The sequence below is a fragment of the Heptranchias perlo genome, unplaced genomic scaffold (genome assembly GCF_035084215.1).
Source record: "Heptranchias perlo isolate sHepPer1 unplaced genomic scaffold, sHepPer1.hap1 HAP1_SCAFFOLD_313, whole genome shotgun sequence".
NCBI classification, from domain to species: Eukaryota; Metazoa; Chordata; class Chondrichthyes; order Hexanchiformes; family Hexanchidae; genus Heptranchias; species Heptranchias perlo.
In genome coordinates this window covers 184232-207459 of record NW_027139325.1, presented here as the reverse complement: position 1 = coordinate 207459, position 23228 = coordinate 184232, and the positions used below count along the sequence as shown (strand labels likewise).

At 53.8% G+C, this 23228-nt stretch overlaps 1 protein-coding gene and 1 pseudogene across 3 annotated transcripts; one reads left to right on the top strand and one right to left on the bottom strand.

The window, feature by feature from the left end:
- The first annotated feature begins 384 nt into the window (after positions 1-384).
- Positions 385-14260, top strand: LOC137311234 (uncharacterized). Of its 3 annotated transcripts, XM_067978549.1 has the most exons (6): positions 389-1318; positions 6446-6553; positions 8391-8558; positions 9729-9880; positions 11369-11481; positions 13801-14260. In XM_067978549.1, exons 1-6 carry the CDS (start codon positions 1006-1008, stop codon positions 14123-14125), a joined length of 1179 nt encoding a protein of 392 aa, XP_067834650.1. In that variant the 5' UTR covers positions 389-1005; the 3' UTR covers positions 14126-14260. The 3 variants fall into 3 exon arrangements, with proteins under 3 accessions (XP_067834651.1, XP_067834650.1, XP_067834653.1); XM_067978550.1 differs by lacking the exon at positions 6446-6553 and having other exon boundaries at positions 385-1318; XM_067978552.1 differs by lacking the exon at positions 11369-11481.
- A 426-nt stretch (positions 14261-14686) lies between these two features.
- On the bottom strand, positions 14687-22950 carry LOC137311228 (complement C1r subcomponent-like; annotated as a pseudogene).
- Between the last annotated feature and the right edge of the window lie 278 nt (positions 22951-23228).

Below are 23228 nucleotides of genomic sequence, written 5' to 3'. Positions count from 1 at the left end.
TGAAATCAATTCATCTAATATTTAATGATTAATATTCCTTAATAACAATTATAAAACAAATCTCAACTCCTAGTCCAGAAAAGCAACTATTAATCTAAAACCAGCTTAAATATTCAATGATAAAGGGAAATATTATTTAATAATTAATAAAATATTGATTACATAATTAGCAATTGTTAAAAATATTCATGTTCCATAATTAATATCATTAATCAATCATTATTTGAATATTTAGTCTAAATAATAATTTATTTGAATATTCTGTAATTAATTTCAATATTCTTTAATGCCCAAGAGCTAATTTAATAATTTATAGATTAAAAAAACTGTCATTAATATTTATTTAATTGTATAACTAAAACAATTGGTAATTGATCCAATTAATAATAAATCACAATCAATAATCAACCAATACTTCCTGCTAATTCGGGTAATAATTCAAGGTTTAGAATTTATTTAAAAATCCCATCAATAGTAATTCATAAAACCATTAATCAATAATTAATTACAAACTAATAATTGATTAACAAGATTAATTAGCGGTGCTGCCTTCGACAATCTAAACGGCCTGGAAAGAATTTGATCGGAAATAATTAATTGATTGAAGTTGCAACCGGTTAATGACTCAATTAAGAAATTAATTCAAATGTTTAAGTACAGTTTCGTTCATTAGTAGCTCGTTATAAACGCAATTTGTTAATAAAACCAGCTGAAAGTTTGTTTAACGGTTAATTAATTCCCTCGTTCGTTTAATTGAGTCAGCAACTGACTCGAAACCCGTTTGGTTTATGCGTCTTATTGCAAGAAAATTAATCCGGACGAACGCTAATCAGCTCGGTTAACCGCGTTTGAAAATTGAAACCTGAATGGTTTTTGCGGAAGTTGCTTGTCAGAAATTAAAAGTCCGTTGCGATCGCCAAAGATCCGTGCAGAGAAAGTAGCGACTGCGATTAACTTGATACCGACCTGAATTCGGTTTGTCGAGGCGGTGGGACAATCGTCAGGATGGCCTCCGGGAAATTGAAGGGCGGGCGTTTTCCGGGGGCTTCGAACGCGGAAGGTGGCTCCGAGACCTCGAGATCCGTCAGGCGTCCTGAGTCGGTGGCGAACCTCGGCGAGTACGAAGGCACCATGGTGGGGATGGACGTGTCAGCGGGCTCGCACGGACCGAAGGGCATGGCGGAGGCTTTGACACGAGGATCTGGATCGGAGGGACTGGCGGGCACCATGCTCGGGATGCAGAAAGACTTCATGGAGGAGATCGGGATCAGGGAGGGCGCCAGCGATGCCAAGTCCCCGCCGAGCCAGGCAAACAGCAGTTAGTATGGTCCAAATGTCTACGACACGAACTAGCCTTTAACGTAGTGAAGAGTCGTCTCCCAGGAACGTAAGTCACACACGAATCAGACCCCGAGCCACGTGAGGAGATATCAGGGACAGGTAACCCAAAGCTCGGCCAAAGAGGGAGGTTTTAAGGAGCGTCTTAAAGGAGGAGAGAGAGACGGAGAGGTTTAGGGAGGGAATTCCAGAGATTAGGGGCCCAGGCAGCTGAAGGCACGGCCGCCAATGGTGGGACGATGGGGATCGGGGAGAGGCCAGAATCGGAGGAGCGTAGATATCTCGGAGGGTTGGAGGGGGCTGGAGGAGGTTACAGAGATAGGGAGGGGGGGCGAGGAGACCATGGAGGGATTTGAACCGGAGGATGAGAATTGTAGGGGCTGGAGGAGGTTATAGGGAGGGGGGGCGAGGAGACCATGGAGAGATTTGAAGAGGAGGATGAGAATTGTAGGGGGCTGGAGGAGGTTACAGAGATAGGGAGGGAGGGGCGAGGGCCATGGAGAGATTTGAACAGGAGGATGAGAATTGTAGGGGGCTGGAGGAGGTTACAGAGATAGGGAGGGGGGCGAGGGCCATGGAGGGATTTGAAGAGGAGGATGAGAATTGTAGGGGGCTGGAGGAGGTTACAGAGATAGGGAGGGGGGGCGAGGGGCCATGGAGGGATTTGAAGAGGAGGATGAGAATTGTAGGGGGCTGGAGGAGGTTCCAGAGATAGGGAGGGAGGGGGCGAAGAGACCATGGAGGGATTTGAAGAGGAGGATGAGAATTGTAGGGGGCTGGAGGAGGTTCCAGAGATAGGGAGGGAGGGGGCGAAGAGACCATGGAGGGATTTGAAGAGGAGGATGAGAATTGTAGGGGGCTGGAGGAGGTTACAGAGATAGGGAGGGGGAGGGCGAGGGCCATGGAGGGATTTGAAGAGGAGGACGGGAGAATTTAAAGATCATTCCCGGACCGGGAGCCAATGTAGGTCCAGTGAGTACAGTTGAGGAGGGGTTTGGGGTGACTGGGGGAGTTGTGCTGATGAGTGAACGAGACTTAGGGTACCAGCAGCAGGGAGTTTCAGATGAGCCGATGGCTACTGAGAGGTGGAAGGTGGGAGTCCGGCCAGGAGAGCGTCGGAATAGTCGAGTCTGGAGGGGACGGAGGGGCACGGGCGAGGGTTCCAGCAGCAGATGAGCTGAGGCAGGGAGTCGGAGAGGGACGATGTCACGGAGGTGGAAGTAGGCGGACTTGGTGATGGAGGGGAGGTGAGGTCAGGAGCTCATCTCAGGGTCAAGTTGGACGCCAAGGTTGGGAACGGTCTGGTTCAGACCCCAACGGAGGGCAAGTGTTTTGAGGTGATGGTGGCAGAGTTGGGGGGTTGGTACCAAGCTTGATACAGCTGCAACTCAACTTTCAAACCCCCATCGCCCTCAATCGGCATTGAGTTTCTCCCCAGTATTGGATGAGCAAGTGTGTCCACCAACGAAATATTGGGAAAACGGAAACCATCGTCTTCGCCTCCGTCCGCAAACTCCATTCCCCGGCCGGCCGACTCCATCCCTCTCCCCGGCCTCCGTCCGAGGCTCAGCCAGACCCCTCTCAACCTCGGCGTCGGACGAGAGCCCGACCCCGTCTCCCCTCCATCGCCAAGACCCGCCCACCTCCACCTCCGTGACATCGCCCGTCTCCGGCCCCCGCCTCAGCCCACCAGCGGCTGAAACCCTCATTCGTCCCCCCGGACGGCCTCCCATCTCCCACCCTCAGTGACCACCCGCACGTCCGAAACTCCTGCTGCCCCCTGTATCCTAACTGGCACCGAGGCCCCGTTCACCCATCGCTGGACCGACATTGGCTCCCGGTCCGGCAATGCCTCGATTTTAAAGTTCTCCCACCCTCGCCTTCAAATCCCTCCTCGCTCCCCTCCCTCCCTATCTCTCTAACCTCCTCCAGCCCCCTACAAACCCTCCGAGATCTCTGCATGGCCCTCGCCCCCCCTCCCTATCTCTCTAACCTCCTCCAGCCCCCCTACAAACCCTCCGAGATCTCTACATAGCCCTCGCCCCCCCTCCCTATCTCTGTAACCTCCTCCAGCCCCCTACAAACCCTCCGAGATCTCTGCATGGCCCTCGCCCCCCCTCCCTATCTCTGAAACCTCCTCCAGCCCCCTACAAACCCTCCGAGATCTCTGCATGGCCCTCGCCCTCCCTCCCTATCTCTGTAACCTCCTCCAGCCGCCTACAAACCCTCCGAGATCTCTGCATGGCCCTCGCCCCCCCTCCCTATCTCTGTAACCTCCTCCAGACCCCTACAAACCCTCCGAGATCTCTGCATGGCCCTCGCCCCCACCTCCCTATCTCTGTAACCTCCTCCAGCCCCCTACAAACCCTCCGAGATCTCTGCATTGCCCTCGCCCCCCCCTCCCTATCTCTGTAACCTCCTCCAGCCCCCTACGACCCTTCGAGATCTCTACGCTCCTCCGATTCTGGCCTCTTGCGCCTCTCCCCCCCCCCCCCCGATTCCCATCGCTCCACCATTGGCGGCCGTGCCTTCAGCTGCCTGGGCCCTAAGCTCTGGAATTCCCTCCCTAAACCTCTCTGCCTCTCTCTCCTCCTCCTTTAAGACGCTCCTTAAAACCTCCCTCTTTGGCCAAGCTTTTGGTCACCTGTCCTAATATCTCCTTATGTGGCTCAGTGTCTGATTTTGTTTGATAATGGCTCCTTGGGACATTTTACTACATTAAAGTCGCTATATAAATGCAGGGTGTTGCTTTTACAAAGAATTTACAGCACAGAAACAGGCCATTCGGCCCATCATGCTCCATGCTGGTGTTTCTGCTCCACACGAGCCTCCTCCCTCCCCTACTCCATCTCCCCCCTCTCCCCATATCCTTCCATCCCTTTCTCCCTCATGTGTCTATCCAGCTTCCCCCTTAAATCCATCTCCACTATTCCCCTCGACGACTCCTCGAGGGAGCGAGTTCCACATTCCCACCGCTCTCTGGGGAAAGAAGGTTCTCCTGAATTCCCCGATTGGATTTATTAGTGACTCTCTTATATTTATGGCCCCCCCCCCTAGTTCTGGTCTCTCCCCACAAGTGGAAATATCTTCTCTCCGTCTACCCTATCGAACCCTTTCATAATCTTAAAGACCTCCATCAGGTCACCCCTCAGTCTTCTCTGTTCTAGAGAAAAGAGCCCCAGTCTGTTCAGTCTTTCCTGATAGTTAGAAACCTCTCAGTTCTGGTGTCATCCTAGTAAATCTTTTTTGCACCTTCTCCAGTGCCTCTATATCCTTCTTATAATATGGAGACCAGAACTGTGCACAGTGCTCCAAGTGTGGTCTAAACAAGGTATATGGAGACCAGAACTGTGCACAGTGCTCCAAGTGTGGTCTAACCAAGGTATATGGAGACCAGAACTGTGCACAGTGCTCCGAGTGTGGTCTAACCAAGGTATATGGAGACCAGAACTGTGCACAGTGCTCCAAGTGTGGTCTAACCAAGGTATATGGAGACCAGAACTGTGCCCAGTGCTCCAAGTGTGGTCTAACCAAGGTATATGGAGACCAGAACTGTTCACAGTGCTCCAAGTGTGGTCTAACCAAGGTATATGGAGACCAGAACTGTGCACGGTGCTCCGAGTGTGGTCTAACCAAGGTATATGGAGACCAGAACTGTGCACAGTGCTCCAAGTGTGGTCTAACCGAGGTATATGGAGACCAGAACTGTGCACAGTGCTCCGAGTGTGGTCTAACCAAGGTATATGGAGACCAGAACTGTGCACGGTGCTCCGAGTGTGGTCTAACCAAGGTATATGGAGACCAGAACTGTGCACAGTGCTCCAAGTGTGGTCTAACCAAGGTATATGGAGACCAGAACTGTGCACAGTGCTCCAAGTGTGGTCTAACCAAGGTATATGGAGACCAGAACTGTGCACAGTGCTCCGAGTGTGGTCTAACCAAGGTATATGGAGACCAGAACTGTGCACAGTGCTCCAAGTGTGGTCTAACCAAGGTATATGGAGACCAGAACTGTGCACAGTGCTCCGAGTGTGGTCTAACCAAGGTATATGGAGACCAGAACTGTGCACAGTGCTCCGAGTGTGGTCTAACCAAGGTATATGGAGACCAGAACTGTGCACAGTGCTCCAAGTGTGGTCTAACCAAGGTATATGGAGACCAGAACTGAGCACAGTGCTCCAAGTGTGGTCTAACCGAGGTATATGGAGACCAGAACTGAGCACAGTGCTCCAAGTGTGGTCTAACCGAGGTATATGGAGACCAGAACTGTGCACGGTGCTCCAAGTGTGGTCTAACCAAGGTATATGGAGACCAGAACTGAGCATAGTGCTCCAAGTGTGGTCTAACCGAGGTATATGGAGACCAGAACTGTGCACAGTGCTCCGAGTGTGATCTAACCAAGGTATATGGAGACCAGAACTGTGCGCAGTGCTCCAAGTGTGGTCTAACCAAGGTATATGGAGACCAGAACTGTGCACAGTGCTCCGAGTGTGGTCTAACCAAGGTATATGGAGACCAGAACTGTGCACAGTGCTCCGAGTGTGATCTAACCAAGGTATATGGAGACCAGAACTGTGCGCAGTGCTCCAAGTGTGGTCTAACCAAGGTATATGGAGACCAGAACTGTGCGCAGTGCTCCTAGTGTGGTCTAACCAAGGTATATGGAGACCAGAACTGTGCACAGTGCTCCGAGTGTGGTCTAACCAAGGTATATGGAGACCAGAACTGTGCACAGTGCTCCAAGTGTGGTCCAACCAAGGGATATGGAGACCAGAACTGTGCGCAGTGCTCCAAGTGTGGTCTAACCGAGGTATATGGAGACCAGAACTGTGCACAGTGCTCCGAGTGTGGTCTAACCAAGGTATATGGAGACCAGAACTGTACACAGTGCTCCGAGTGTGGTCTAACCAAGGTTCTATACAAGTTTAACATAACTTCTCTGCTCTTCAATTCTATCCCTCTAGAAATGAACCCCAGAGCGTGATTTGCCTTTTTATTAACGGTCTGATTAACCAACATCGTGACTTTTAATGATTTGTTGTTGTTGTCCATGGCGATTCCTCGATCTGACCGTGTTTTGTGCCCCCTGTGTTCCCCATCGTCACAGCTCCTGGTTGGCGGCAGCACTGTGGGTCAAAATGGAACAAGCTGGCATTGGCCGTCCTCGCCATCTGCGCCATCTGCTCCATCGCCATGTTGATACTGTACTTTCAAGGTAAGTCGCCATTTTCTGGTTTCTCCCCTAACCCCTTTCGCACCCTCCCTGCCTCTCTTTCCCCTCCATTCGCACCCCTCTCTTTCCCCCTCTCCTCTCCGCCTCCCCCAAACTGACCGCCCACCACCTCAAAAAACCCCTGTCCAATCCGGTGAGGGGTCAGAGGGACGGAGAAATTTGCCGGGCAGGAAGAGACTAGCTGATCTATCAAGACTCTCACACGCACACTCGGAGCACTGTGCACAGTTCTGGTCTCCATATACCTTGGTTAGACCACACTCGGAGCACTGTGCACAGTTCTGGTCTCCATATACCTTGGTTAGACCACACTCGGAGCACTGTGCATAGTTCTGGTCTCCATATACCTTGGTTAGACCACACTTGGAGCACCGTGCACAGTTCTGGTCTCCATATACCTTGGTTAGACCACAATTGGAGCACCGTGCACAGTTCTGGTCTCCATATACCTTGGTTAGACCACACTCGGAGCACTGTGCACAGTTCTGATCTCCATATACCTTGGTTAGACCACACTTGGAGCACTGTGCACAGTTCTGGTCTCCATATACCTTGTTTAGACCACACTCGGAGCACTGCACACATTTCTGGTCTCCATATACCTTGGTTAGACCGCACTCGGAGCACTGCGCACAGTTCTGGTCTCCATATATCTTGGTTAGACCACAATTGGAGCACCGTGCACAGTTCTGGTCTCCATATACCTTGGTTAGACCACACTTGGAGCACTGTGCACAGTTCTGGTCTCCATATACCTTGGTTAGACCACACTCAGAGCGCTGCGCACAGTTCTGGTCTCCATATACCTTGGTTAGACCACACTCGGAGCACTGTGCACAGTTCTGGTCTCCATATACCTTGGTTAGACCACACTCGGAGCACTGTGCACAGTTCTGGTCTCCATATACCTTGGTTAGACCACACTTGGAGCACTGTGCACAGTTCTGGTCTCCATATACCTTGGTTAGACCACACTTGGAGCACTGTGCACAGTTCTGGTCTCCATATACCTGGGTTAGACCACACTTGGAGCACTGTGCACAGTTCTGGTCTCCATATACCTGGGTTAGACCACACTTGGAGCACCGTGCACAGTTCTGGTCTCCATATACCTTGTTTAGACCACACTTGGAGCACTGTGCACAGTTCTGGTCTCCATATATCTTGGTTAGACCACAATTGGAGCACCGTGCACAGTTCTGGTCTCCATATACCTTGGTTAGACCACACTTGGAGCACTGTGCACAGTTCTTGTCTCCATATACCTTGGTTAGACCACACTCGGAGCACTGCACACATTTCTGGTCTCCATATACCTTGGTTAGACCGCACTCGGAGCACTGCGCACAGTTCTGGTCTCCATATACCTTGTTTAGACCACACTTGGAGCACTGTGCACAGTTCTGGTCTCCATATACCTTGGTTAGACCACAATTGGAGCACCGTGCACAGTTCTGGTCTCCATATACCTTGGTTAGACCACACTTGGAGCACTGTGCACAGTTCTGGTCTCCATTTACCTTGGTTAGACCACACTTGGAGCACTGTGCACAGTTCTGGTCTCCATATACCTTGGTTAGACCACACTTGGAGCACTGTGCACAGTTCTGGTCTCCATATACCTGGGTTAGACCACACTCGGAGCACTGTGCACAGTTCTGGTCTCCATCTACCTTGGACAGTGCAGCGCTCCCTCAGTACCTACCCTCCGACAGTGCGGCGCTCCCTCCGTACCGACCCTCCGACAGTGAGCGAGTTCTCTCAAGCTTGGCCGCGGCCCAGGACTGGAGGTCTGACGGCTTTGATATGATTTTGACAGGCTCAGAAATGGAAAGGAAGCTGAAGGGAGAAAAGTACGTCTTGGAAACCTTGGAGGGCAAGTACAAGAAGACCAAGGAGTTACTCTCGGATAACGTGGCCGCATTAAAGTGCACGAGATACGAGGAGATGTTCCTCGAATGGCTGAAGTCCTTCTGCAATTATGTCAGTAAGTTTTAGACCAATTGATCGGCGTCACCTCCCAGTGAGGGACCTCACCCTCCTCCCTCCCTCCCTCCTCCCCTCGCTCCTCCTCACCCCCTCCCTCCCTCCCTCCCTGCTCCTCCCCTCGCTGCTCCTCACCCCCATCCCTCCCTCCTCTGTCCTCCGCTCCCCCTCGCTCCCCCTCACCCACCTCCCTCCTCCCCTCGCTCACCCTCAACCACCTCGCTCCCTCCTCCCTTTGCTCCCCCTCACTCACTCCTCTCACTCCTCCCTCCCTCCTCCCCTCGCTCCCCCTCACCCCCCTCCCTCCCCACTACCCTCGCTCCCCCTCACCCACCTCCTCCCTCCTCCACTTGCGCCCCCTCACTCACCTCTCTCACACCTCCCTGCTCCCCTCGCTCCCCCTCACCCACCTCATTCCCCCCTCCCTCCTCCCCTTGCGCCCCCTCACCCACCTCCTTCCCTCCTCCACTTGCTCCCCCTCACCCACCTCCCTCCCTCCTCCCCTCGCTCCCCCTCACCCACCTCCCTCCCCACTCCCCTCGCTCCCCCTCACCCACCTCCCTCCCTCCTCCCCTCGCTCCCCCTCTCCCACCTCCCTCCCCACTCCCCTCGCTCCCCCTCACCCACCCCCCCACCCTCCTCCCCTCGCTCCCCCTCACCCACCTCCCTTCTACTCCCCCCATCCTCCCCTCCCTCCCTCCCTCTCCCCTCGCTCCCCCCTCACCCACCTCCCTCCCTCCTCCCCTTGCTCCCCCTCACCCACCCCTGGAAACACTCCCTCCTCAGTGACTCCGTCGAAACCCCCTCGTGATTGTGAATACCTCGATCAAGTCCCCCCTCGATCAAGTCCCCCCTCTTCACCTTCTCTGCTCTGAGAACGACCCCAGTCTCTCCACGTTAACTGAACACCCTCGTCCCCCCGACCGGGGACCGTTCTGGTAAATCTCCTCCGCACCCTCTCCGAGGGTCTCGATGTCCTTCCTGAAGTGCGGCCCCCAGAATTGGACCCGATTCTCCAGTTGGGGTCTAACCCCAGTGTTTTATAAAGGGTTCAGCATCACCTTCTTGCTTTTGTGCCTCTATTAATAAAGACCAGGACCCCCCCGTATGCTTCACCTCACCATGTCTGGTTTAATTCCTGTCCCAATCCCGTCTCCCTCCTCCCTGACAGACTGTACCAGCGAGCTGTGCCATAAATACTGGACCCCCTACGAAGGGAACTGCTATTACTTCTCGAGGACCGTGCTGGGCTGGGAGGAGAGTCGGCAGGACTGTATCTCGCAGGGCTCCGATCTGTTGGTGATTCGAAGCAGGAGGGAACAGGTAGGGAGCAGATGCCGCCAAGCAGCGCACAGCAAGATCCCACAGGCGGGGTGATCTGATCGGCGATCGACGGGATTTGAGAGGGGCGAGACGGGGAAATGATCTCCCCTGGTTGGGGGGCAGCGCAGTCAAGAGAAAGAGGGCAGAACCATAACATTAGAGCCAGGGAGTCTGAAACTCTCCCCCCACCCGAGAAAAGCTGTCTCGGCCGGGGGGGCCCACGGGAAATTTCAAGACTGAGATCGAGAGATTTTGCTCGGACTGGTTCTTAAGGGTTACGGAACCAAGGCAGGTAGATGGAGTCAGGATACAGATCAACCACGGTCTCATGGAATGTGGAGCTTTACTCTGTATCTAACCCTGCACCTGCCCCTGGGAGTGTTTGATGGGACAGTGTAGAGGGAGCTTTACTCTGTATCTAACCCTGTACCTGCCCTGGGAGTGTTTGATGGGACAGTGTGGAGGGAGCTTTACTCTGTATCTAACCCTGCACCTGCCCCTGGGAGTGTTTGATGGGACAGTGTGGAGGGAGCTTTACTCTGTATCTAACCCTGTACCTGCCCTGGGAGTGTTTGATGGGACAGTGTAGAGGGAGCTTTACTCTGTATCTAACCCTGTACCTGCCCTGGGAGTGTTTGATGGGACAGTGTAGAGGGAGCTTTACTCTGTATCTAACCCTGTACCTGCCTTGGGAGTGTTTGACGGGACAGTGTAGAGGGAGCTTTGCTCTGTATCTAACCCTGTACCTGCCCCGGGAGTGTTTGATGGGACAGTGTAGAGGGAGCTTTACTCTGTATCTTACCCTGTACCTGCCCTGGGAGTGTTTGACGGGACAGTGTAGAGGGAGCTTTACTCTGTACCTGCCCTGGGAGTGTTTGACGGGACGGTGTAGAGGGAGCTTTACTCTGTATCTTACCCTGTACCTGCCCTGGGAGTGTTTGACGGGACGGTGTAGAGGGAGCTTTACTCTGTATCTAACCCTGTACCTGCCCTGGGAGTGTTTGACGGGACGGTGTAGAGGGAGCTTTACTCTGTATCTAACCCTGCACCTGCCCTGGGAGTGTTTGATGGGACAGTGTAGAGGGAGCTTTACTCTGTATCTAACCCTGTACCTGCCCTGGGAGTGTTTGACGGGACAGTGTAGAGGGAGCTTTACTCTGTATCTAACCCTGTACCTGCCCTGGGAGTGTTTGACGGGACAGTGTAGAGGGAGCTTTACTCTGTATCTAACCCTGTACCTGCCCTGGGAGTGTTTGACGGGACGGTGTAGAGTGAGCTTTACTCTGTATCTAACCCTGTACCTGCCCTGGGAGTGTTTGACGGGACAGTGTAGAGGGAGCTTTACTCTGTATCTAACCCTGTACCTGCCCTGGGAGTGTTTGATGGGACAGTGTAGAGGGAGCTTTACTCTGTACCTGCCCTGGGAGTGTTTGACGGGACGGTGTGGAGGGAGCTTCACTCACTGCTTTGCCCTGCCTTCACCCTCAGAGATTTGCTGCAGCCTTTGACGTGCAGAAGATATTTTGGATTGGAATCCGTGAGATTCCAGACAAATCTCCCTGGATGTGGGTGGACAGGACGCATCTCCAGCCGGAGCTGACGTGAGTACAGGGAGTCCTGCAGGAGGGGAGGGCAAGTGGGTGGAGCAAACCCTAACCTTCTCTGCTCTGAGGAGAACAATCCCAGTCCCTCCACGTGAACTGAAGACCCTCATCCCTGGAACCATTCTGGTAAATCTCTTCTCTGAGGCCTTCACGTCCTTCCTGAAGTGTGGGCGCCCAGAATTGGACCCGGCACTCCAGCCGGGGCCCATCCGGGGACGCCATCCCGAATCCCTCGCGCCTCCCGATCTCCTCCGCCTCGAAGGACCGGGGAGGGCGACTTTGTGGACCATCTGGCATCTCTACGCCGAGACACGCCTCCCCCCACCACCCTCCCCCCCAAACGACCCGCCGTTCCTTCACCGCGGCCGAGTCAAGCTCCCCGAAGCGGGCGTCACTGCGGGGGGGTGGCACCATCGCCGCTCAGGAGCGCGGTCGGATCAAGAAGGCGGCCATTGTCTCGTGGGAGGCCATCTTGGAATGGGGCAATAAATCTCGGCATCGCCCTTGACGTCCACATCCCAATGGATTAAAGGCCGTCATTATACCCACGCCTCCCCGCACCCGTAGGTGGCGAATCTGTTTAACCCCCCACCCCGTTAATTCCAGCCCGGTTTACCCCCCACCTCCCCCGAATTAGCCCCGCGATTTTGACCCTCCATTTTTTTTTTTCAATCGGTCTGCTACGTTTCTTGTCGTTTTTCGGGGTGAGGGGGTGGTGGGGTTTCAGCCAAGGCGTGACAGCCGGGCCGTGACACGGGCGACAGGCGGCTGCCATCCTGTTTCGAACGCCGCCCCCTCCCGTGGCATTGCTCCCGTTGGAGCAGACGTTAAACCGAGGGCCCCGTCTGCCCCTCTCGGGCGGGTGTAAAAGATCCCACGGCCCACTATTGGAAGAAGAGCAGGGAGGGGGGAGTTCTCCCCGGGGGTCCTGGGCCCCGATATTTATCCCTCGACCAACATCACTAAAAAAAAACCAGACGATCTGGGTCATTTATCACCTCGCTGTTTGTGGGATCTTGCTGTGCGTAAATTGTCTGCCTCGTTTCCCCACATTACAACAGTGACCGCACTTCAAATTAAAGTCCTTCATTGGCCGTGAAGCTTCGGGACGTCCTGAGGTGGTGAGAGGGGCGGGAGAGATGGGAGATCTTTCTCTCTCTCTCTTTCCTTCCTCCCTCCTTCCTGCCTTTCTTTCTTTCTTTCTTTCTTTCTTTCTTTCTTTCTTCTTTCTCTTTCTTTCCTTTTGTTTCCTTCTCTCTCTCACTTTTTCTTTCTTCCTTTCTTTCCTTGTTTCTTTCCTTCTTTCTTCCTTTCGTTCCTTCCACCTTTCTTTCTTTCCTTCTTTCTCTCTTCTCTTTCTTTCTTCTTTCTCTCTTTCTTTTCTTTCTTTCTTTCCTTCTTTCTCTCTTCCTTTCTTTCTTTGCTTCTTTCTTCCTTTCTTTCCTTTCTTTCTTTCTCCTCTTTCTTTCTTTCTTTTTTTCCTTCTTTCTCTCTTTCTTTCTGTCTTCCTTTCTTTCCTTCTTTCTCTCTTTCTTTCTGTCTTCCTTTCTTTCCTTCTTTCTCTCTTTCTTTCTGTCTTCCTTTCTTTCTTCTTTCTCTCTTTCGTTCCTTCCACCTTTCTTTCTTTCCTTCTTTCTCTCTTCCTTTCTTTCCTTCTTTCTCTCTTTCTTTTCTTTCTTCTTTCTCTCTTTCTTTTCTTTCTTTCCTTCTTTCTCTCTTCCTTTCTTTTCTTTGCTTCTTTCTTTCTTTCTTTCTTCTCTCTTTCTTCCTTTCTTTCTTTCCTTCTTTCTCTCTTTCTTTCTGTCTCCTTTCTTTCCTTCTTTCTCTCTTTCTTTCCTTCCATCTTTCTTTCTTTCCTCCTTTCTCTCTTTCTTTCCTTCCTTCTTTCTCTCTTTCTTTCTTTCTTTCCTCCTTTCTCTCTTTCTTTCCTTCCATCTTCCTTTCTTTCCTCCTTTCTCTCTTTCTTTCCTTCCTTCTTTCTCTCTCTTCTTTCTTCCTTTCTTTCTTCTTTCTCTCTTTCTTTCTGTCTTCCTTTCTTTCCTTCTTTCTCTCTTTCTTTCCTTCCATCTTTCTTTCTTTCCTCCTTTCTCTCTTTCTTCTTCCTTCGTTCTCTCTTTCTTTCTTCCTTCTTTCCTTCTTCTTCCTTTCTTCTCTCCTTCCTTTATCTTTCCTTCTCACTCTTACTTTCTTTCTTTCTTCCTTCCTTCCCCCTCTCCCTCCCTTTCCCGCCATGGGTTGCCCTCTGCATCACCTGACTCCTCTGCTCCTCCTCCTCCCCTTCCCTCCTCCCCCCTCCCACCCCCCCCTGACCCCTAGGTTCTGGGACCGAGACTCCTCCGGACAGTTACTTCGACTACGACCACGAAGCGTTCAAGAACTGCGTCATGCTCCGCAACGGAGCCTGGGCCAATGCCGTGTGCAGCAAGGCGAACTACTGGATCTGCAAACGGAGGTCGGAGAAGCCGCCCATCGGCCCCTGAGGGGGGTGCCCGGCGGCCCGGGGTCAGAGGGCGCCCGGAGAGCGGACCAAGTGCGTTTGCGGTTTTCTTGGCGTCTTTGTTTCTTGTTTTCCTGCGTTTGGACCGGGACCCTGGGGGGAGAGGGACGGAGAGACGAGGCTAGGTCAGACACTGACCTTTAACCCGCCAGGGATCAGGGGTCAAATCCAGCCCCCTGAAAACATGAAGCGCCATGAGGCGTCCCATTTGCGTTTTGACCCCTGAACCTTCACCGAACTCGTTGGAAGCAATCCTCACTTTTGAAAGGGAGACCTTGTTTGACTTTGATTTGCTCTCGGGATTTGTTACCTGAAATAAAACATCGTTTCGACAGAAGAACCCGGGACTGGTCTCATTCAACTCGCTGAACTGTCGGAGGGTCGGTACCGAGGGAGCGCCGCACCGTCGGAAGGGTCAGTACTGAGGGAGGGCCGCGCTGTCGGAGGGTCGGTACTGAGGGAGCGCCGCGCTGTCGGAGGGTCGGTACTGAGGGAGCGCCGCACTGTCGGAGGGTCAGTACTGAGGAGGGCCGCGCTGTCGGAGGGTCAGTACTGAGGGAGGGCCGCGCTGTCGGAGGGTCGGTACTGAGGGAGCGCCGCACTGTCGGAGGGTCAGTACTGAGGGAGCGCTGCCCTTGATGGAAATACATCAATCCCCCTTTATTTCTCAAAGTCGCCCTGGCAGACATTCCAGAAAGTTCACAATTGAATATTTTATTATGCTTGGAACAGCTTACAGTGTTCTATTAGAGAGACGAAGATGGCAAGTCAAGCATTGTATTGCATTACCTCCGTGTAATCTTATTCTTTGTAAATAAATCCGATAATTTGATTTAGCCTGAGAAGTCCCCTTAGATTGGGTGTGTGGAGTGCCCACAGTTTGCGGGGAGGTGAAGAGTCCCCACAGTTTGGGGGGGTGAGGCGCCCCACAGTTTGGGGAGGTGAGGAGTTCCCACAGTTTTGGAGGGTGAGGAGTCCCACAATTTGGGAAGGTGAGGAGTTCCCACAGTTTGGGGGAGGTGAGGAGTCCCCACAGTTTGGGGGGAGGTGAGGAGTCCCCACAGTTTGGGGGAGGCGAGGAGTCCCCGCAGTTTGGGGGAAGGTGAGGAGTCCCCGCAGTTTGGGGGGGGGGGGGTGAGGAGTCCCCGCAGTTCGGGGGGAGGCGAGGAGTCCCCGCAGTTTGGGGGGAGGCGAGGAGTCCCCGCAGTTTGGGGGGAGGCGAGGAGTCCCCGCAGTTTGGGGGGAGGCGAGGAGTCCCCGCAGTTCGGTGGGAGGCGAGGAGTCCCCGCAGTTTGGGGAGGGGGTGAGGAGTCCCCGCAGTTTGGGGGGAGGCGAGGAGTCCCCGCAGTTTGGGGGGAGGCGAGGATTCCCCGCAGTTTGGGGAGGGGGTGAGGAGTCCCCGCAGTTCGGTGGGAGGCGAGGAGTCCCCGCAGTTTGGGAGGGTGAGGAGTCCCCACAGTTCGGGGGGAGGCGAGGAGCCCCCACAGTTCGGGGGGAGGCGAGGAGCCCCCGCAATTCGGGGGGAGGCGAGGAGTCCCCACAGTTCGGGGGGGAGGCGAGGAGCCCCCACAGTTTGGGGGGAGGCGAGGAGCCCCCGCAGTTTGGGAGAGAGGGAACGTGATAATTTGCCATTTCCTCTGTATAATCTGTAAATAAACCTGACTGTTAGATTTAGCCTGACGAGTCCCCACAGTTTGGTGGATTGGGGGGGAACTGAGTTCCATTCTAGGGGCGGGCGGAGATGACTCGGTCGATCCAGGCCAGGTAGCGGGACACCCGAGTGTAGACCCCGTAGCTGCCCGGCCGGCCGCAGCCCACGCCCCAGGACACGATGCCCACCAGGTGCCAGGCGCCCGAACTGGGGTCGGGCACCAGCAGACCCCCGCCCGTGTCCCCGGCGCAGGCGTCCCTCCCCCCCTCGGGCAGGCCGGCGCAGAACATGTTGGCGCTGACAACCGGCGCCCGTCCCCCGATCCGGGCCGTCCGGAAGGCCTGCCGGCACCGGGGCTGCTCGACCAGGGGGAGCAGCGCGTAGCGCAGCCGACGGCGGAGGTAGTAGCCCTCCTCCATCCCCCAGCCGGCCACGTAGCCCACCCTCCCCGGCGCGAAGAGGCCGCCGTCGTCTCTCGTGGCTGCGGGCAAGCAGGCGGGCATCGGCTCGCCCGCTGACCCCCTCAGCCTGATCAGCGCGATGTCGTTGTCGAAGTCGTGGGGCTCCTCGCCGAACTTCGGGTGGACCACAATCTCCTCGATCTCACGGTCGTACCCGCTCATTAGCCGCGTCCCTCCGCCCGTCCGGATCTGGGTGGTTTGGCAGAGCAGATCGGGGCCTTGGCGGGTCGCTCCCTTGGGGTACAGGGCAGTGGGCGGCTGTCAGTACCCAGCGGTCCCCGATCAGAGTGCCCGCGGCCCGGCCCCGGCCCTTCGGCAGCACCAGGACGTGCCAGGGGAAGCTGCCCTCCTCCGCCAGGCGGCCGCCCAGGATTCGCTGGGTCCCTGTGGCCGGGTTCGAGGGCCGTCCGCAAGCTGCGGGAACGGGGAAGGGGGGGCGGAATCAGAGGAGAGGGGTCAGCGAGTCGTCGTGTGGGTGGGGAGAGAGAGAGAGAGAGAGAGAGACGGAGAGGGTGAGGGAGAGAGAGAGAGACGGAGAGGGTGAGGGAGAGAGAGAGAGAGACGGAGAGGGGGAGAGAGAGAGAGACGGAGAGAGAGAGAGACGGAGAGAGAGAGAGACGGAGAGAGAAAGACGGAGAGAGAGAGAAATAGAGAGGGAGAGAGAAATAGAGAGGGAGAGGGAGAGTGGGAGAGAGAGACTGAGGGAGAGAGGGAGAGTGGGAGAGAGAGAAAGAGAGAGGGAGCAAGAGAGGGAGAGAAAGACGGAGAGAGAGAGAGAGAGAAAGGGAGGGAGAGAGAAAGAGGGAGGGAGAGAGAGAGAGAGAGGGAGGGAGAGAGAGAGAGGGAGAGAGAGAAATAGAGAGGGAGAGAGAGAGAAATAGAGAGGGAGAGAGAGAGAAATAGAGAGGGAGAGAGAGAGAAATAGAGAGGGAGAGAGAGAGAAATAGAGAGGGAGAGAGAGAGAGACTGAGGGAGAGAGGGAGATGGAGAGTGGGAGAGAGAGAAAGAGAGAGGGAGCAAGAGAGAGGGAGAGAGAGAAAGACGGAGAGAAAGAGAGGGAGAGAGAGAGGGAGAGAGAGAGGGAGAGAGAGAGGGAGGGAGAGAGAGAGGGAGAGAGGGAGGGAGAGAGAGAGGGAGAGAGAGAGAGAGAGAGAGAGAGAGAGGGAGGGAGAGAGTGAGGGAAGAGGGAGAGAGGGAGAGAAAGACAGAGGGAGAGAGAGAGGGAGAGAGAGAGGGAGAGAGAGAGGGAGGGAGAGAGAGAGGGAGAGAGGGAGGGAGAGAGAGAGGGAGGGAGAGAGAGAGAGGGAGAGGAGGGAGGAGAGAGAGAGAGAGGAGAGAGAGGGAGAGAGAGAGAGAGAGAGGGAGGGAGAGAGTGAGGGAAGAGGGAGAGAGGGAGAGAAAGACAGAGGGAGAGAGAGAGAGAGACAGAGCGGGGGAGAGAGAGAGGGAGAGAGAGACAGAGAGGGAAAGAGAGAGGGAAAACAAGAAACAGGGAGAGAGAGCGAGAGAGGCAGAGAGAGAGAGAGAGAGAACATGAAACACAGGGAGAGAGAGGGAGAGAAAGACAGAGGGAGAACAAGAAACAGGGAGAGAGATACTGAGTCAGAGGGAGAGACAGCGAGAGACAGATGGAGAGAGGGAGCGAAAAAGACGGAGAGAGACAGAAAGAGTTGGAGAGAGACAGGGAGAGAGAGAGACGGAGAGGGAGTCAGAGGGAGAGACAGAAAGAGAGAGACAGACAGACAGATGGAGAGAGGGAGAAGGAGCGAAAGAGAGACAGAGAGAGAGAGAGTTGGAAAGAGAGAGAGAGACAGACAGACAGAGAGAGTGACAGAGAGAGAGAGAGTGTCAGAAACAGAGAAACAAAGAAAAAGACAAAGAGAGAGAGACAGAGGGAGAGAAGCGAGAGAGAAAGAGAGAGGAAGAACAAGAAACAGAGAGAGAGACAGAGAGAGACAGATGGAGAGAGGGAGCGAAAGAGAGACAGAGAGAGAGAGACGGAAAGAGTTGGAGAGAGACAGAGAGAGAAAGACATAGAGAGTGTCGGAGAGAGAGAATGATAGAGAGAAACAAAGTGAAAGACAGAGAAAGAAGACAGAGAGATGGAGCAAGAAAGGGAGCAACAGAGAGATAGAGAGAAAAACAGAGAGGGAGAGAGAGAGAGCAAGAGAGACAGTGGGAGAGAGTGGGAGGGAGAAACCGAAAGGGAGGGAGAAGGAGTGAGAGCGAGAGAGCGAGGCAGAGTCAGAGAGGGACAGAGAGAGAGTCAAGCATTATATTGCTGATAAATTATTGTGTTCCATTACTTCTGTGTAATCAATATTTGTAAATAAATTTGCCTATGAGATTTAGCCTGAGGAGTCCCCACAGTTTGGGGGGAGGTGAGGAGTCCCCACAGTTTGGGGGGTGAGGAGTCCCCACAGTTTGGGGGGAGGTGAGGAGACCCCACAGTTTGGGGGGAGGTGAGGAGACCCCACAGTTTGGGGGGAGGTGAGGAGTCCCCACAGTTTGGGGGGTGAGGAGTCCCCACAGTTTGGGGGCAGGTGAGGAGTCCCCACAGTTTGGGGGGAGGGTGAGGAGTCCCCACAGTTTGGGGGGAGGGTGAGGAGTCCCCACAGTTTGGGGGGAGGTGAGGAGTCCCCACAGTTTGGGGGAGGGTGAGGAGTCCCCACAGTTTGGGGGGAGGTGAGGAGTCCCCACAGTTTGGGGGGGTGAGGAGTCCCCACAGTTTGGGGGGTGAGGAGTCCCCACAGTTTGGGGGGAGGTGAGGAGTCCCCACAGTTTGGGGGGAGGGTGAGGAGTCCCCACAGTTTGGGGGGAGGCGAGGAGTCCCAACAGTTTGGGAGACGGAGACGGAGACGGAGACAGAGGGAGAGGCAGAACGACAGAGTGAGAAGGAGAAGGAGAGGGAGAGAAAGGGGAGAGTGACAGAGAGGATGAGAGAGAGAGAAAGACGGAGGGAGACGGAAGGCAGAAAGTGGGGGAAGGGGACAGAGAGAGAGTTGTCGAGGGAGAGGGGGAAGAGCAGAGAGAGGGAGAAAGAGAGTGAGTCGGAGACAGGGCGAGGGGGAGCCAGAGGGAGAGGTGGGGAAGGGAGAGAGGGGAACGAGAGATAGAGGAAGAGCGAGAGAGATGGAGACAAAAAGGAGAGGAAAGTTACCTTTGAGTCCAATGGTTGCGTTTCTGGTGCCATTTTCTGCCAAACCGTCCTGTTCTGTCGCGTTCTGTTCCGTGGGCCAGTGTCCTGGAGGAGTTGACGATACACTGGGAGGTGGGACGTTTGGGCTGGTGCCGCAGGCACGGAGCACAATCACGGTGAGAACGAGGAGCCTTGGGGTGGGAGAAGACCAGAGATCAGATCTCGTGACCACTGGCGAGACCGTGGGGCCTGTAACCCAGCGCCAAGGAACTGCGGCCGCCTCTCGGGCCTTCCGAGCAGCAAGATGGCCTCTTCGTCGCCACTAGCAACACTGGACTCCAAGGGGCCGACAGGCAGCCCACGCTCCAGTGTTGCTACTGGATCCGAGGGTGCAGTGTCTGTCGGCAAGGTAGGACCTCATCTGCATGTTATTTCAGTGGGCCTCTGAGGGTGACTTAATATCCAGTGTCTGCCAGTGCAGTGTGATATTACCCACTTGCTAATATCCAGTGTCTGCCAGTGCAGGGTGCTATGACCCACTTACTAATGTCCAGTGTCTCCCAGTGCAGTGCGATATTACCCACTCACTAATATCCAGTGTCTCCCAGTGCAGTGTGATATTACCCACTCACTAATATCCAGTGTCTCCAGTGCAGTGTGATACTACCCACTCACTAATCTCCAGTGACAACCAGTGCAGTGTGATATTACCCACTCACTAATGTCCAGTGTCTCCCAGTGCAGTGTGATATTACCCACTTACTAATGTCCAGTGTCTCCCAGTGCAGTGTGATATTACCCACTCACTAATATCCAGTGTCTCCCAGTGCAGTGTGATATTACCCACTCACTAATATCCAGTGTCTCCCAGTGCAGTGTGATATTACCCACTTACTAATATCCAGTGTCTCCCAGTGCAGTGTGATATTACCCACTCACTAATATCCAGTGTCCCCCAGTGCATGTGATATTACCCACTTACTAATGTCCAGTGTCTCCCAGTGCAGTGTGATATTACCCACTTACTAATATCCAGTGTCTCCCAGTGCAGTATGATATTACCCACTTACTAATATCCAGTGTCTCCCAGTGCAGTGTGATATTACCCACTTACTAATATCCAGTGTCTCCCAGTGCAGTGTGATATTACCCACTTACTAATGTCCAGTGTCTCCCAGTGCAGTGTGATATTACCCACTTACTAATATCCAGTGTCTCCCAGTGCAGTGTGATATTACCCACTTACTAATATCCAGTGTCTCCCAGTGCAGTGTGATATAACCCACTCACTAATATCCAGTGTCTCCCAGTGCAGTGTGATATCACCCACTTACTAATATCCAGTGTCTCCCAGTGCAGTGTGATATTACCCACTTACTAATATCCAGTGTCTCCCAGTGCAGTGTGATATTACCCACTCACTAATATCCAGTGACACCCAGAGCAGTGCGATATTACGGATTTACTAGTATCCAGTGACAACCAATGCAGTGTGATATCACCCACTTACTAATATCCAGTGCCTCCCAGTGCAGTGTGATATTAACCCCATACCAATATCCAGTGCGGGGTGATATTACAGACGTATTAATATCCAGTGACACTCAAAGCAGGGTGATAATAGACTTACTAATATCCAGCGACACGCAGTGCAGTGTGATATTACCCATTCTCTAACATCCAGTGACACCCAGTGCAGTGTGATATTACCCATTCTCTAACATCCAGTGACACCCAGTGCATCTTACGGACTTACTAATATCCAGTGTCTCCCAGTCACTCACGCCTGAATCTGGGAGACACGTCAACAGGCCAAGATTAAAGTGGACACAAAATGGCCGCCGGGAACTTAAAATGGCAGTCAACGCAGGACTTGGATTTTAACCCCTTCCTCTCCGAGTTGCCATCCAACGGACTCCAGTCCAGAATTGTACACTGCCCCCCATAACATCGCAGGTCTCCGCACCCTGCCTCAGCTCATCGGCTGCTGAAACCCTCGTCCATGCCCTTTGTCCCCTCCAGACTGGACCATTCTCAGGCTCTCCTGGCCGGTCTCCCACCTTCCACCCCTCAGTAACCATCAGCTCATCTGAAACTCCTCCCGCCCCCGTATCCTAACTCGCACCGAGTCCCGTTCACCCGTCACCCCCCTGTGCTCGCTGGACCCACATTGGCTCCCGGTCCGGGAACGCCTCGATTTTAAAATCCTCCCATCCTCCTCTTCAAACCCCTCCATGGCCCTCGCCCTCCCTCCCCACCTCCATATGTACCTGTTCTGGGAGTGTTTGATGGGACAGTGTAGAGGGAGCTTTACTCTGTATCTAACCCTGTACCTGCCCTGGGAGTGTTTGACGGGACAGTGCAGAGGGAGCTTTACTCTGTATCTAACCCTGTACCTGACCCTGGGAGTGTTTGATGGGACAGTGTAGAGGGAGCTTTACTCTGTATCTAACCCTGTACCTGACCCTGGGAGTGTTTGATGGGACAGTGTAGAGGGAGCTTTACTCTGTATCTAACCCTGTACCTGCCCTGGGAGTGTTTGACGGGACAGTGTAGAGGGAGCTTTACTCTGTATCTAACCCTGTACCTGCCCTGGGAGTGTTTGACGGGACAGTGTGGAGGGAGCTTTACTCTGTATCTAACCCTGTACCTGCCCTGGGAGTGTTTGACGGGGACAGTGTAGAGGGAGCTTTACTCTGTATCTAACCCTGTACCTGACCCTGGGAGTGTTTGATGGGACAGTGTAGAGGGAGCTTTACTCTGTATCGAACCCTGTACCTGCCCTGGGAGTGTTTGACGGGACAGTGTAGAGGGAGCTTTACTCTGTATCTAACCCTGTACCTGCCCTGGGAGTGTTTGACGGGACAGTGTAGAGGGAGCTTTACTCTGTATCTAACCCTGTACCTGCCCTGGGAGTGTTTGACGGGACAGTGTAGAGGGAGCTTTACTCTGTATCTAACCCTGTACCTGCCCTGGGAGTGTTTGATGGGACAGTGCAGAGGGAGCTTTACTCTGTATCTAACCCCGTCCCTGCCCTGGGAGTGTTTGACGGGACGGTGTAGAGGGAGCTTTACTCTGTATCTAACCCTGTACCTGCCCTGGGAGTGTTTGACGGGACAGTGTGAAGGGAGCTTTACTCTGTATCTAACCCTGTACCTGCCCTGGGAGTGTTTGACGGGACAGTGTAGAGGGAGCTTTACTCTGTATCTAACCCTGTACCTGCCCTGGGAGTGTTTGACGGGACAGTGTGGAGGGAGCTTTACTCTGTATCTAACCCTGTACCTGCCCTGGGAGTGTTTGACGGGACAGTGTAGAGGGAGCTTTACTCTGTATCTAACCCTGTACCTGCCCTGGGAGTGTTTGACGGGACAGTGTAGAGGGAGCTTTACTCTGTATCTAACCCTGTACCTGCCCTGGGAGTGTTTGACGGGACAGTGTAGAGGGAGCTTTACTCTGTATCTAACCCTGTGCACTTCGCCTTTGCGTCCGGACCAACAGTCCCAGGAGAACGGGGTGAATTCCCCCTTCTCCCCAAACCTCCCCCAAGTCCTTGGCTCTTAACTAAGACTCAACAAACGTCCAACTTACCTCATGATTTCGCTGTTCCTATCTCGAGAGAAGATTCTGGCTTCATTCGGAGAGTTACCAATCGAAGCACAAAAATACACAAGAGGGGAACAGGAGTCAACAAACCTTTTGGACTGTCAGGAATTCTTATCTCTGTCCGACACGGACGTCAGCTCCTGATACAAGGTCTCAGTTCAGTCGCTTGATGAATTCCAGTGACAGGAAGTCGGTCCCCATCCCAGTTCAGGCCCCCGCAGTGTTCGCAAACACTCCCAGGGCAGCTACAACACTGGTTAGATACAGAGCAAAGCTCCCTCTACACTGTCCCGTCAAACACTCCCAGGGGCAGGTACAGGGTTAGATACAGAGTAAAGCTCCCTCTACACTGTCCCGTCAAACACTCCCAGGGCAGGTACAGGGTTAGATACA